Source organism: Pseudonaja textilis, chromosome 4 (genome assembly GCF_049901715.1).
Source record: "Pseudonaja textilis isolate UNSWEBS1 chromosome 4, rPseTex1.2, whole genome shotgun sequence".
Lineage (NCBI taxonomy): Eukaryota > Metazoa > Chordata > Lepidosauria > Squamata > Elapidae > Pseudonaja > Pseudonaja textilis.
Window position 1 is genome coordinate 1,805,498 of NC_141993.1, and position 13,974 is coordinate 1,819,471.

Genomic DNA, 13,974 nt, shown 5'->3' on the forward strand with positions numbered 1-13,974 from the left:
AATGCCTAGCACAATAATTAACCATATTTTTTATTTTTGTATTATCATTTAACCTTGGAATCATTTGTCTAAAATCAGGGCCCATTAAATAGCTGGGAAATGATTGGTAAGAAGCAACACAAATTGCCACAAACATCACGAACACCATAAGGTTACTTCTAGTTTTCTGTGATGTCCTGCTCTGGTTCCAGCTAAGTTGGAAGTATACATGCTCCAACCATAAGATTAAATTGGTCTCTGTTCAGTCAGACCCAGAAAAGGCAACTAAATTCCCCAAGAAGACAACGTGAAGGCAAGATATCTCCCCTGTGGTTTCATCCCAGCATTTAAAGCTATAGTGCTCTGTTATTAACATATCAGAGGCCACATTTGTGTAACGGTGCTGTAAAACTTAGAGTTGCTTGAACCAGAACCAAATTTAGATATGCCTTGCCTTACTTAAAACATTGGTTTGGATTAATGTACCTTAGGCAGAATGTGGTGCTAGGCCTGAATCCAGATCTTAGGCTGTTCTCCAAAGGCCACTATTGTTCCACTAGGCAGAAATATTACAAGCATTTTGTATCTATGTAATGCACATAAAAACTGTATGGATAAAGATCTAATTCCAGGTCTGCCTTAAATGCAAAGTCAGCTGGGCCAGTCACTTTCACTTCGCCCTAGTAAGGAGGCAATGGCAAAAGCACTTCAGAAAAACTTTGCCACCAACACTATAAGAACTTGTTCAGGCAATCTCCAAGAATCAGAAATTATTGAATGGAAAAAATGATTCTTTTATGTTGTAAGGCTAGTCCTTTTAAATATTTTTTTTTTCATTTCTATGAGTTTTTTACAATTATTTTTTTCAGTGGACATCAAGAACAATGCTGCAGACAGCAAAGAAATCCAGATGTTTTTATCTTTCATTTTGTCTTACATTTTCTTCATTGTGTGACTGCAGGAACTGCAGTTTCAAAATAAATTTTAATCAATCCAAGATTAGATTAACCGTTAATACTATAATAAAATTTGAGGAATCTATCTTTAGCAGTCTTCACTAACCTAGGATGGTCCACCTGTACATTTGAGTGCAGGTCCTGTTGTCTGCACATTATTTTTCCTGAGCACAAATCATTAAGCTGTTCAGAATTTTTTTTTTAAAAAAAAAGAAAAAGCAAAGCAACGAGCATTCTTTCTGTTCGCTGAGATGCTACTTCTGTGGTTTAACTGCTAACCTCTCCCTTCAGTGTCTTTTTCAGTGGTTTTTGTACATAGGAAGGCAGTGAGAGAGTTAAGTCCTTTCCTATTGCAATGGAAAAGCTTCTTCCCAAGTTGCTTCTTTCTAAGGGAAACATGATCTGGAAAGGAAAGGGAGAGTTCAGCATGGCTCAGTTTCAGGACTGTAGCCATGGCAGCTGAGCTTTATGGCTACACTAGTATATTACTTCCATTTGGTATTATTGGAGTCCTCCCCCCCCCCCCCCCAAAAAAGATTATCCCCAGTGAAGGAGGCCTGTAGAAAGCAGGAACATTTCCGCCTTCTTCAACAGCCCGTTGTGGTGCCTGCTTTCTTAGGGCCTCCTCCAGTATTAAAGACAGAAGTGTTAGGTTCTCTGTTTTTCCTCCATCTCGTCCCCCATCAGCAGGAGGCTGCCAGATGTCATCATTAGAGCTAGCCCCAAGGGGTGAAGTAAAAGTTCCAAGGTCATTTGTGGATTAATCAGATTTGGTGACAAAAGAAAAGGAAATGGCTTAAATAGTCCCCTAGTAGTCTTTACCCCCTCTGAATTCCATAGTGGGGTGTGTGTGTGTGTGTGTGTGTGTGTATTCTCTCTCCCTCCCCTCGTTATGTTAAATGAAAAGACTCTTACTGGGTTATGAGAGGTTGTGGGGAAAAACCGGTGCTGGAGCAGCAAACCCAAACGGAGTCAACCATTGAAACGATCAGTGGAATGTCAAGCGATTTTCGAGAAACTGACGTGACTTTTTGCTGCTGAACTTGTGCTTAAGCACCCTGATCCACCCTAATAACTATTTTGATTTTCAGTGACAAAACTAGACAGTTAAATACATGGGAAGTATGCAAATGGCCTTGGGAATGCCATTAGCTGAGCTTATACAACATAGTAGCCCATGTTGTCATGGTTTGTGGAATAAACTGATTGGATATGTTAGTAAATTATAAAACATTAAACTATAAACAATGTTTTATAAAACACCAAAACTATATATAAGTATAATTGTATATATTGATATATAATTGTGTAAGTGAAGGTAAAATCCTGGAACCATTTGAAATATGTTATATGCGGGGGGTTTTATATATGTTGCTTTTCATTTTAGGAGCTCAGGACAACATGCATATATACAACATATATACCCCCGTCCCCCCACAATCCTGCAAGGCAGGCTGGGCTAAGAGAATATTAGAGGGTGAGTTCATATGGCTTGAGGCTAGATCTCAACCGAAAGAATTATCCCTTGCCACAGGGTGTCCACCAGCTTTGGCATCAGTACAGATTGTTGTACTGATACAAAAATCAACCTTTTGTGAGCTTCAAACCGAGGACCTCATGCTAAGTTATGGTTTAAATATAATGTCTTAAATAACCTATAATTGGCTATGTCTGTCCAATGTAGTAAAACGTTGAGAGAGAGGGACCAAAGGTCACCACCCAGCCACCTTTGTGCCTAGGTTTTCTCCGCTTCTAATCTAACATCTTAATTACTAGACCAAACTGGATTTCCTAATCAGTTTACACGTTAAGAATCTAAATGGTTTTTATATTATTGTATTCTTACATGTATATTCCTACACATATATAGACATAGGCATGTACACAGACACACACACATTAAAGACCAGCAGCATAAAACCCTTGTATCACATATTAAATACATATTCATATATTAAAATCTAGGTAAAAAGCGGGGTTTTTAAGCCATTCCTCCTCTCTTGTATCAGAATGTAGCATACCAACTGCACCAAGAAATGTTTTAGCTACTAAAAATATGTTTAAAGTTTTATATAATACAACATAAATATTATCTCTTGCCCATTCTATATTTTTGCTGAAATAGATGTTCTCGTTTGAAACTTGGAAATCTTGCAGAGGATAAAAATTGCAAATTATTTGCAAATAGATAAGGAATAATAAGGCATGATATTGTGTGATATATGAATGGGTGATGAATATAAAATTGATATATTATTGAAGAAAGGAATTTGCCTTAAGGCAGCATAATTGTATCAATCCTTTCCAGGTCCTGAGATTGAGATGTTGGTAATTTAATGGCTACGTTTCTATTTTTGAACCTTTAAGAGTCATGCTGTCGAAAACTATTAACAGTATTGACCACGTGGTATTTTGATCAATTACTGTAATCCAGTGTAGTTGATGAATTACAAAACCATTTGGCATAAAGAAAACAAGCTATTCTTAAACCTTGATTATTGGCTAATAAACAGTCATCTCACAAACATAACAAATATTCTGAGATGAAGGATCTTTTTTAAAGCTAAGCAAGCTGCCACATAGACTTTCACGACTCCTAATTTATTCTTGTTCTTGGTAACTTTTAGATATGTGGCAGACCTGCTGGCTGACAGCAAATTGGGCAAAGGTTCAGAAAGGGATGATTGTGAGTCACAAGAAAAGTGTGAAGTAGTGGTTGAATCAGTGTTTCTCAACTTCAGAAATTTAAAAATGTGCGTACCTCAACTTTCAGCAGGGTGATTTGCAGTATTTTGGGAGCTGAAGTCCACACATCTTAAAATTGCCAATTCTGACAAACTGGGTTCAGGTGTTGGACTAGAACAGGAAAACCTAGATCGATTCTATCCTCAGCTGTGGAAACATGACTTTCAGCAAGATCCTCTGCCTACTACCCTGGGAAAAACTGGAGGAGGAAATACCACATTTGAAAGTAGGCTTCTCCATGAGTATTCCTATTTTGTGAAGTGGTGCTCTGGAGACTGGAACTTAAGATAATGTTTATAATGGACTATGCTGCTTTTTCAGAGATATGTAGTTTCATTCTCTTCTATCATCTACAAGATCAATCAGTATGTACTTCCCGATATTTTGTACCAATTCTATAGCCAACATAGTGTAGTGGTTAAGGTGCTAGGCTAGGAAATGTCAGGCTCAAGACATCTGGGCCAATGACTTTCCTTTATCCCATAGGCTTATTGTACAGTATAGAAAATATTGGTCTAGAGTGGGGGTGTCAAATTCGCGGCCCATGGGCTGGTCACACGCACCGCTATTCCTGCCTGGTTTAGAGAAGGGGGAAAAAGTCCCGATATATCACGTGATGACACTGTGACGACGCGAGTTTGACACCCCTGGTCTAGAGCGCCTTAGCTGTGCTGCCTTAAGGTCCTGGTCATAACAACTAAATCCATGGAAGGTGAGGGGTAGAGCCTATGAGTGAGATAGAGTTGAACATGATTAGATTGGAGATCATTTAATATTAGATAACCTCAATGTAGTTGGGTCAATTCTTTTCTCAAGGAACAGTTTGGTACTTTGCAGATACTTAGGTTTCACTCCTATGCCAGGTTCCTTGAGTATATTTCAATCTGTGGGACTTGCTTACATGTACAGAAGCATAGAATTGCCTATTAGTCTCTGACAATGAAATGTACATTAACCACATGCAACAGGTTATGACTGAGGGAAAGGCAGCCTCTAATAGCATACTTAAATTACACACATAAATTTAGAATGTAAGCTTGCAGGAGGCTTGAATAATTTTTATTAATCTATGTTTTATAGTATGCAACATCATACTTTTAAAAGCAGTTAATAGACATACAGTATCAGTATATCATTTTAATAAGACACTAGTGTTGGTGTTTTTTGTTATTCAGATTAATAGTTTTCCCTCCCAAACAGAAATAGAATCTAGGGATATTTTACGAACACAATCTTCAAACTGCAAGAGCTCTTTCAGCTTTATATTAATCTAAAGCAAGTCATTATAATCTTTTTCCCGTACTGTGCTATGCTAGAAACATTTATTGATTTGCCCAAGACCATCTAATGAAGTCCATGGTTGAAGTGCAATTTGACTTTTTGGTTATCATTTTAATATTCTTTCTGCATTTTGGGTGGGAAGGGATGTTACTCTTAATGTACTATCCGTGTATCTTATGACTGCATCGGCATTATGGAACTTTCACATTCATCTTAATACTGAAATTGACCTATTCTGACCTTGCAAAATGTAGCTTATTTTATTTGCTAGCATGATTGTTGTCTGGGATTCAGTTGTCTGCTTATTGCATTCCTGCTTGAAATCTTGAGGGATTCCTTTGGATAACTGAAGCGTTTTGATTTTTTTTTCCTGTAAGAAAAAGTCAAAAGATCTCTCTGGGTTCCTGTGCATTAGTGATGTGCAAAATGTTGTTTGCCTTTTTGAGGTAAACATAATCGTGCTTGCTGGTGCATACATGTTTGGTCTAGGCATATGCCTGGGAGTGTGCTCAGAGTGGCAGACATAAAGAGATTATTAAAAAAGACGGATAGAAAATCTAGGTAGAAAGATGCGCCACATTTGAATTCTAGTGCAGCAGTGAAGGAGAAGGAAGGTACTGAAGATCCGAAAGGAACAGGTGTTCTGGTCAGGTTCGCTGCTCATGAATTCAAGCAGAGCAATTAAGGAAAATACAAGGATGACACAGGGTGGACTGGCATACAGGTGATGCAGGGAGGGGCAAAGAAGGCTTGCCCTACTCACCTGGTTTAAGTCCTAGAGATTTTGTCATCAACAAAACCTGGATGATCCAAAGTGTTCTGGGTTTCAAATCAGTCAGATCTCATGCCAGATAGAAGCTTAGATGAACATCCAAGCCACAGTGTGTTTCATACACTCCCCTAATATGTGGTTGAGAAGTCCTTTACCCATGGGTTCACAGCTTTAGCCAAATTGCTCAGAGTCTGTTTTCTATTCCTGTGATTAGCAGTTATGGCTTTGTTTTCCTGTTTTGTCTCCTGCCTTTTGACTGACCTATCCTCTTACCTGTTGTGCAGCATACCTAGACTCCTATTCATTATACGAAAGCAAACCGGAGAGAGCCGGACCTTCCGTGCTTCCTCTTTAATCCCTAGCTGCCAAAGGGATCTCTGGGTGACATTTGGCAAGTCCAGCTCCAGCTTTTACACTCGCCTTTTGTACAATATTGGTGCTGAATTGTAGTTTTCTAGAACGTTGTGCTGACACACAAAGGAGACAACATTGCACATGTTTGATTGCATGGAACTGCTCAGTCTAGCATTCTGTACATTAGTCTCCCAGAGTCCGCTTAGGAAGAGCCGTATGCTTCTTTTTTTGACCGAACCGGATTTATAAAGGTGTTCAGTATAGGAGAGATCATACTTTATTTTTATTGTGGTAATATGCTCAAAAGTCATTGGCGAAGTTCAGCCAAGGAAGACTTGGGTCTCCAGATCATCTGGAACCCAAACCACAACCTGTCAGGACAGGTTGAAGTATTTTGCCTCGGTTCTTTTCCAGAGCAACCATGTTAACCAGCTTGATTATTTTGTTTGCTTTGCTTTCCCCAGGCTGATGCGGTCTTTCCAACTGCAGCAGCCACAGCAGCATCACCAGGGTGCAGTAACCATGGCAAGGCTCATTTCAGTGTGAAAACATTACTCTGGATAGGTAGAATTTTCCCCGGGTGGGTGTTTCATTCAGCAAGAGAAAGAGGGGGGGTGGGGGGGGGAGAGAGTGATCTCAGCCACCGTGAGTCATCCTGCAGAGATGAGAGGAAAGCAAGGGAAGAAAAATAAAGCAACCCAGGTCGACCCCGTAATAATAACAAGCCCCACTTATTAGTTATCAGCAGAAGGAACCGCTTGTAATGTTTTGTGTGTCTGTGTCTGTGTGTGTTATGCTGAGAGATCTTAAGGCAAGAGGCGCAGAACCGGGGAAAGAGCCCATCAGCCCAATAAAATGCCCCCCTGCGCCCCTCTCCCCATTGAGTCCTGCTGCTGCTCTATTGTCGACACGAGGCGACCACAGCTGTGGGCCGCGGGTCTCCCCCTCTCCCCCCCCAACTCCGGGCTAAGAAATGCAGATAGTCGCTCGAGGCCTTTTCTGCAACAATCTCTCTTCCCCCGCCCGCCCGCCCCGTTTCCCAGCTGCTCGCTTCCAGTGGCGCCGGAGGGGCTCAAGGCGCGCGAGGAATGGGAAGGGGGAGGCCGGGGGAAGCGCTGCATTCCCGCTGGTCTTGTTCAGGCGGCCAGGGCAGAGCCGTCCCTCCTCCTCCTCCCGGGAACGAAGAGCGCCCCTTATTTTTGGAAAGGGCAGTTTCTCTAAGACAGGGATCTCCCCCCCCCCCCCCTCAACAGGAAGGACGGGAGAAGCCGCCGCCGCCGCTGAGGGGAGTAGCCGGGGCGCCGTATAGCTGCAGAGGCCGCTTCCAGCCCCTCACCCCGCGGGGGCCAGGAGGGAGCCGGGGGCGCCCCCGCGCCCTCCCCCAACCCCGTCCCCTCCGCGCCGTGTGTGTGTGTGTGTGTGTCTGTCTGGCGGAGGGAGACGGCGGCGCGTCGTGCCGGTCTCCATGGCAGTGGGTTTAGGTGGGCGGAGTGGTCGGGGCCGCAGCGCGGCTCTCAGAGCGCGGCTCCCCCTCCGCCGTCCCCTCCCTCCTCCCGGGTGTTTGTGTCAGCCTGGTCGCGGCGGCGGCGGCGGCGGCGGCTGAGCGGCTGCCTGGGACGCGCGGCTCGGAGCCAGGGAAGACGCGGGTCGGCGGCGCGCTCGGTCGCGCGCGCAGCCACGGTCGCCCTTCCCGCCTCCCGCCTTTGGGCTTCCTGCCGCGGGTTGCTCCCGACATGGGCGACCCGTAAGGAGCGACGCGCCCGGGCGGTTGGCTAGGCGGGAGGCGGCGGCCTTGGCGGCGGCGGCGGCAGCCGTCATGGCGGTCATAGTGGAGTCGCGGCCGGAGCTGGTGGGGAAGCGGTTCTTGTGCGTCGGCGCCGGGGGAGATGAGCCGCCGGAGAACGGGCGTTGGAGGGCCGGCGTCATCCGCACCGTCTCCCACCGGGACTCGCACAGCCCCGAGTTGTCGGTAAGGCGGGGGGAGGCGGGGGGGGGGCTGCCCTCCGTCCCGAAAGGGGGGGGTCTCTCTCCCCGCGAGGAGCGGGGCTGCGCGTCCCCCTTGCGGGCCAGACAGCGGCCCGGGTCCCCCTCCGAGAAGGAGTCGGGCCGTTCCCTTCCTCGAGGGCCGAAGGAGAAGAAGAAAGGGGAGAAGCGCCCCCCTCCCCGGCCAACCTACGGGGCCTGCCCGGGGCGCGCGTGCAATCGGGAGGCGAGAACGACGTGGAGGTGGTAGTAGCAAGACACTCCCCCCCCCCCTGTGCTCCTGGAGGGAGGAGGAGGGCGGACAGGAGGGCGACCAGGGAGCTTAAACATGACACATCCGCTCTCATTTCCCCTTTTCGAGGCCCCGGACGGGGAGAAGGGGGTCGCGGTGGGGAGAAAATCCTTTCTCGCTTCTCTCCCTAATCTGATTTAATCTGAGTGGGAGAGAACGGCTGGCGGGGTTGCCCTGTTTTATGCGGTTTTTTTTTGATCCTGGAGCGCTCTCTGCACGCGTGCGACCCGGGTCGAGGTGTGGATCAAAGAGCATAAAAATTAAAAGTGGGTACGGAATATATTTTGGGGAGGGGAGGTGGGGGAAGGTTTCGAGAGACACGTTGCTGCCGCTTGTCTTCCTGAATGTTGTATGAATGTTGTACGTGCAGATCGTATGTGGCGGAGAAGTGTTTTGATTCATTTTCTTATTTGACTCCTGTTCATTTAATCCTTGCAAAGCAGCCCCTGTCAACCGATAATCCGAGTGCATTGTTAATACTTCTTTTAAAACACAGGCACAAGCACTTTAAAATTGTGGGGGTTGTGAATGTAATTCTCAATTGAAGAAGTCATTGCTCTTTCTAAGTACTGTGTCCTGTCGCTAGTGTTTTCCTAATGGGTGTAGGAATGTGCATGGAGAGAGAGAAAAAGACAGAATATATTTGGGGGGGGGGGGAGAGAGCGGAAAAGCAATAATTCACCTTCTCTTTCTCTCTGTGTGTGTAATATGCTTATGAAATTTGAATATATCCACGTTTTCACCTTCATTTTTAGTAACCTTAAGAATTTTGTTACTTCTAGCACTTAGTACCTCAGTTGTACAATTTGCATATTTTGTATACAGATGATTATTAATATAAAAGCCAATTTCATGTTTTTTGCGTATTTTTTATATTAGCATATCTAAATAAAATGAACTTAATAGATTTGGATATTTGATTCATAGCTGGAAGTATGATACTGTTTTTAAATAATAAAGGGTACATGTGCCTTCGTATTATTACAATAAGAATTTTTAACGCTGTTCTTAGATTTGGAACCATTTACATTTTAGTGTAAATTTAGGTAATCCATAGATAGTAATCTGAGTTAGGGGTAGTTGAATATTAATATTTTTGAATAGTGTTTGGCTGTAATCTAGGGTTAAATACAGAAATATTGGAATGAAATTTTTGGTCAGGGAAGTAGGTCTTAACTATAAAATTTCAAAAAGCATGCTTCCCAATAATGTATGCAAATGGACATTTATTGAAGCTAATTGCTTCATCAGTAATATAACTTCAAGTCCCTGTGAAATAGAGGGTGATACTTAAATTTGATTGATGAAAGTGTCTATCCTGGGAATTCTGGCCTTCAGAATGATTGAGAAAATGGTTAAAGAATAATTATATGAATCTAATGCTTATATAGCTATAGTTATAGGAATGAACAAGGGATGGCTTTATTTATGTACTTAACATTGAATTTATAGTAGGTATTTCTACTCAACAATAAGGACCACTGGGAGAAGTTCTTTTTGTTAAGTGGGGGTAGGATTGTAAATCTTGTAATTTGAGCATTATCCCATTTATAATCCCGAGACAGAAGTGCTCATCTTCCAAGAAGTATGTAAAAATTATAAAATACAAAGTACTACTGGTTGGGTAGTGAAGAAGATATGAGTGTGTACTCTACCTTCTGTTGATTGCAAACTCACAATGTATGCATATACTTACACAGTAGTTTAGACTACTGTAGTTGTGTCCTAATGAAGGAACAATGTTTTTATAGTAATAGTATACTTGGTAGTTAAACATGGAAGTTGAAGAATGTGCTTTTCTCATAACTGATGAAATTTCCTCTATATTTCTTGGAAAATGCACTGTAAATTTATTGTGTCTAGAACCTTACATATGATTGCCAGATCATGGGTTTTTTGAAAGTTAACTTTTAAGAAAAATGCATTAAAAAGACTTTGGAGTACAGATTAATAATTACTGGTGTGGGCTAGTGAAAAAGCTCTGTCCCTATTTCTGGAATGTAAAAAGTGGGGGTGGGGGTGGGGGGGAGGTGCTTCTTTTGCTGCCTGCTATCCTAGTTGAATGCTGTCAAGGGTGGAGCATCTTTACTAATCTTTCCAAGTTCCATTCTTAGGCTGTTTCTATGAATAGTTCCAAAATCTGTCAAGAAAACTTTTTTAGGTGCATTAATAGTAAAATGGGAAAGTAGCTTCATTTACTTAAATGCCATTTTTATAGCAATGAAAGTATGGCCTGCTTTTGTCAGGTTCACTCTGTTGGATGTAAGCTACAGTATCAAAAAATCAAAAGCATTAAAACCAGCTGTGCCTGACTTCCTTAATTTTTTTCTGGATCATTCTTTTTGTTTGCTTTGTAGGACTTTTTGTGTTCTATTCATGAGGCCATTAGAAACATACTGTGGAATATTGTAAATTCAGGGAAAGATGTATATATTACTATTTCCTTTTCATTTTTAAAATATATTTTCATTTCCTGTGTTGTCTGGTAGCTGTCAGTGGGATGCTAATGTGCTGTAATATGGCGGATAGCCAAACCAGCTGGCAGTGATCATTCTACTGCTGGCATTCACTTTCTGGAAAATAAGCATGTTCTCTTTGTATTGCACATACTTTTCCATGATCCAGAATTTGGAATTCTTAATCATCTTCAGCTTTCATTATAGTCACAGAAATGTGATATAAGGATAGTGTGCCTGTATAACCACTAAATTTAGGCAACTGTATAACCCTCAAGAATGAATATTACATCTGTGCTAATAATTCAGAGAATTGTCTGACTAATTTTGATCTTTATCCTCTTCTTTTCACTCCTGGAGTTTGGAAAATGGGGCAATGGAACAAGTGTAGTAGTATCCAGACGGAAGAACTTAGATTGTCTGTCTCAGTGCTGGCGAACCTTTTTGTTGTGGTGTGCCAAAAGCGCGTGCGTGTGCCGACACCCACAATGCAATACGCCCCACCTCCCCTGCGCATGCGTGCACAACACCCCCATTCCACCCCCTTACCTGCACTGTCCATGCATGCGTCTTCCAGCTGATTTTTGGCCTGTTTGAGTCTGTTTTCGCCCTCCTAGAGGCTTGAGGAAAGCCTCTGCAGCCTTGGGAGGCTGAAAAATGGGCTTTCCGGAAATACTGAAAGTGCCTGTTTTCAGCCTCGGGAGGCCGAAAAACAGGTCCATTCCGGTATTTCTGGAAGGCCCTTTTTTCAGCCTCCCGAGGCTGCAGAGGCTTTCCTCAAACTTGTGGAAGGACGAAAATTGCCTCAAAACGGGCCGAAAATCAGCTGGAAGATGCGCACATGCACAGTGCAGGTAAGTTTGGCTGGGGCTCATCCAGCCACCTCATTCTTTGCCCTCTCTTTCTTCTTTTGCCCTCAACTGTTCCCAGTATTAGACTCTTCTCCAGGGAGTCCTTCCTTCTCATTAGGTGGCCAAATTATTTGAGTTTCATCTTCAGGATCTAGCCTTCTAAAAAGCAGCCAGGGTTGATCTCCTCTAGGACTGACCGGTTTGATCCCCTTGCAGTCCAAGAGACTCGCAGGAGTCTTCTCCAGCACCATAGTTAAAAGGCCTCAATTCTTCTATTCTAGGATATATACTGTGTGTAATTACAAGGCCGAAAGCAAAGGTTGCCTTCCTGGCCCTATAAAATCCTCATGAAACAAATCCCTACATTAGGACAACTCATACTGAGCAAATCTTCAAAAACTACTGGTTACAGTAAAACGTAAACAAAGCCAAGGTACATATTTGTGTGTGGCACAAGCATGTGAATCTCTAAATTTAGCAGTTCATTGGAAGGAGAAATTATAGCCAGGTGTTTCAATCAATAGGGTGTCAATCAAGTGGGAATATGGGGATGTCCTACAAGATAGGTGGGAGTATATCATGGATCAAGCAAAGGAGATTTCTGAAGACCTCTGAAATACAGTTGATCCTCATTTGGTTAGAAAAGTTTACAAAACTATTTCCAAAGAGTTTGGACTCCAGCAGTCCACTATTCGGTAGATTATGTATAAAAGGAGGCACTTAAAAAAACTATCCTCCCAGGAATGGCCAACTAACCAAAATCATACCAAAAGCAAGAGATATAGTATTCCAGGAGGTTTCAAAGGACTCCAGGGAACCACAGGTGTCTCTTGCGTTGGTGAATATCAGTATTCATGTGTAAGAGAACGTTGAACAATAATAGTATGTTGTTGTCAGGGTCACAAGGAAAAAAACTGTTAATCTCCAAAAAGAAAGAACATTGTTGCCTATGTACAATTTGTGAAACATATGTGGATAAGCTAAAAAGCTATTGGAAGAAGTCTCTGTGAATGGGTGAGACCAAAATAGAACTCTTTGGCTTGAATAAAAAAGCTTTGTTTTTGATGGAAGGCAAACATTGCATTCCAGCATAAGAATTTTATCTCCTGTCTGAAACATGATAGCCGCAATATCATGATTTGGGTCTGCTTTACTGCCTTTAGATAGGATGGCTTACTATAACTGATGAAACTATGAATTCTGAATAGTATCAGCAAACTCTACAGGAAAATATCATGGTATCGCATGTCCCTGAAGTAAAATCCAAGTGAAAGTGGACCATGCAACAAGGCAGTGACCCAAAAGACATAAGTCATATGATCAAAAAAGAAAATATTCTAGAGTGGCCAAAGTCCTGACCTTAATCCTATAGAAATGTTCTGGAAAGACCTGAAGCAGGCAATTCGTACAATAAAACCCAACTCCAACCCTGGATTGAAGCTAATGGTCTAAAATTCCTTGGAACCAATATGCAGGATTGGCCAACAGTTATCGGAAACTTTTAGTTATAGTTATTGCTGTTCAAGGGAAGCATATACCATAGTTACTGAAAGCAAATGTTCACATACTTTTTCCATACGCACAAATAATGTGGCTTTGGATCATTTTCTCAGTAAATGAACAAGTATAATGTTTTTGACTCACTTGCTTAATTGGGTTCCCTTTATCTAGTTTCGGACATATGTGAAGAACAGATTAGGTTTTAGGTCATATTTGTGCAGAAATATTGAAAATTCAAAAAGGTTCAAAACTTGTAAGCACCACTATAATTTAAAATGAATGATCATATTATCATAAAACCCCTCTGTAAGTAAGAATTGCCTTTTAATTTTCATTTGGCAAAAGATACCACTATGTAATTTCTCCATTGTTTATAAGCATATTTGAGCCAGTTTCCAGTGCTGCTTGCACTTTGAAATTTAACCTAGACAAGTAAGGAATAGGTTTTGTCCAAATACCATATGTGAAGATACTGTACCTTTTGCTGTGTACAGATAATTCACAAATACTGTGGCTTCCGGTGGTATCTTCTTCATGTGCATATGGAGTTAAACAGAGAAGTGTTCAATTTTATATGTTGTAATATGTCTCAGAAATAATCCTTTGTTGTCGTACACAAGTTTAAAAATAAAATACACAAGTTTAAGAATAAAAGTAAGAAAAATAAGAATAAAACAATCCCATTTGAAACATTATGTTAGAATATTTTGAGTGTGTCTGTGTGCTCCAGTAGAACCAAGACCAAGAACATTTCAAATATTCTACAATAAGAAATAAAAGCAAGTATATTGGTAAACCATGATGA

At 42.1% G+C, this 13,974-nt stretch overlaps 1 protein-coding gene across 5 annotated transcripts in view; it reads left to right on the plus strand.

The window, feature by feature from the left end:
• JMJD1C (jumonji domain containing 1C) overlaps window positions 1-13,974 on the plus strand; it is a 115,458-nt gene that overhangs the window by 5,961 nt on the left and 95,523 nt on the right. For 2 of the 5 annotated variants that reach the window (XR_015743388.1, XM_026714576.2), the window contains exon 1: window positions 7,651-8,056. The exons of the other annotated variants lie outside the window; for them this stretch is intronic. Coding sequence is in view for 1 of the 2 variants with exons in the window: in XM_026714576.2 (XP_026570361.2) it covers window positions 7,904-8,056 (153 nt within the window). In the remaining variant the exon portion in view is untranslated. Of the gene's footprint in view, window positions 1-7,650; window positions 8,057-13,974 lie in introns of those variants that run through there. 5 annotated transcript variants of the gene reach the window in all.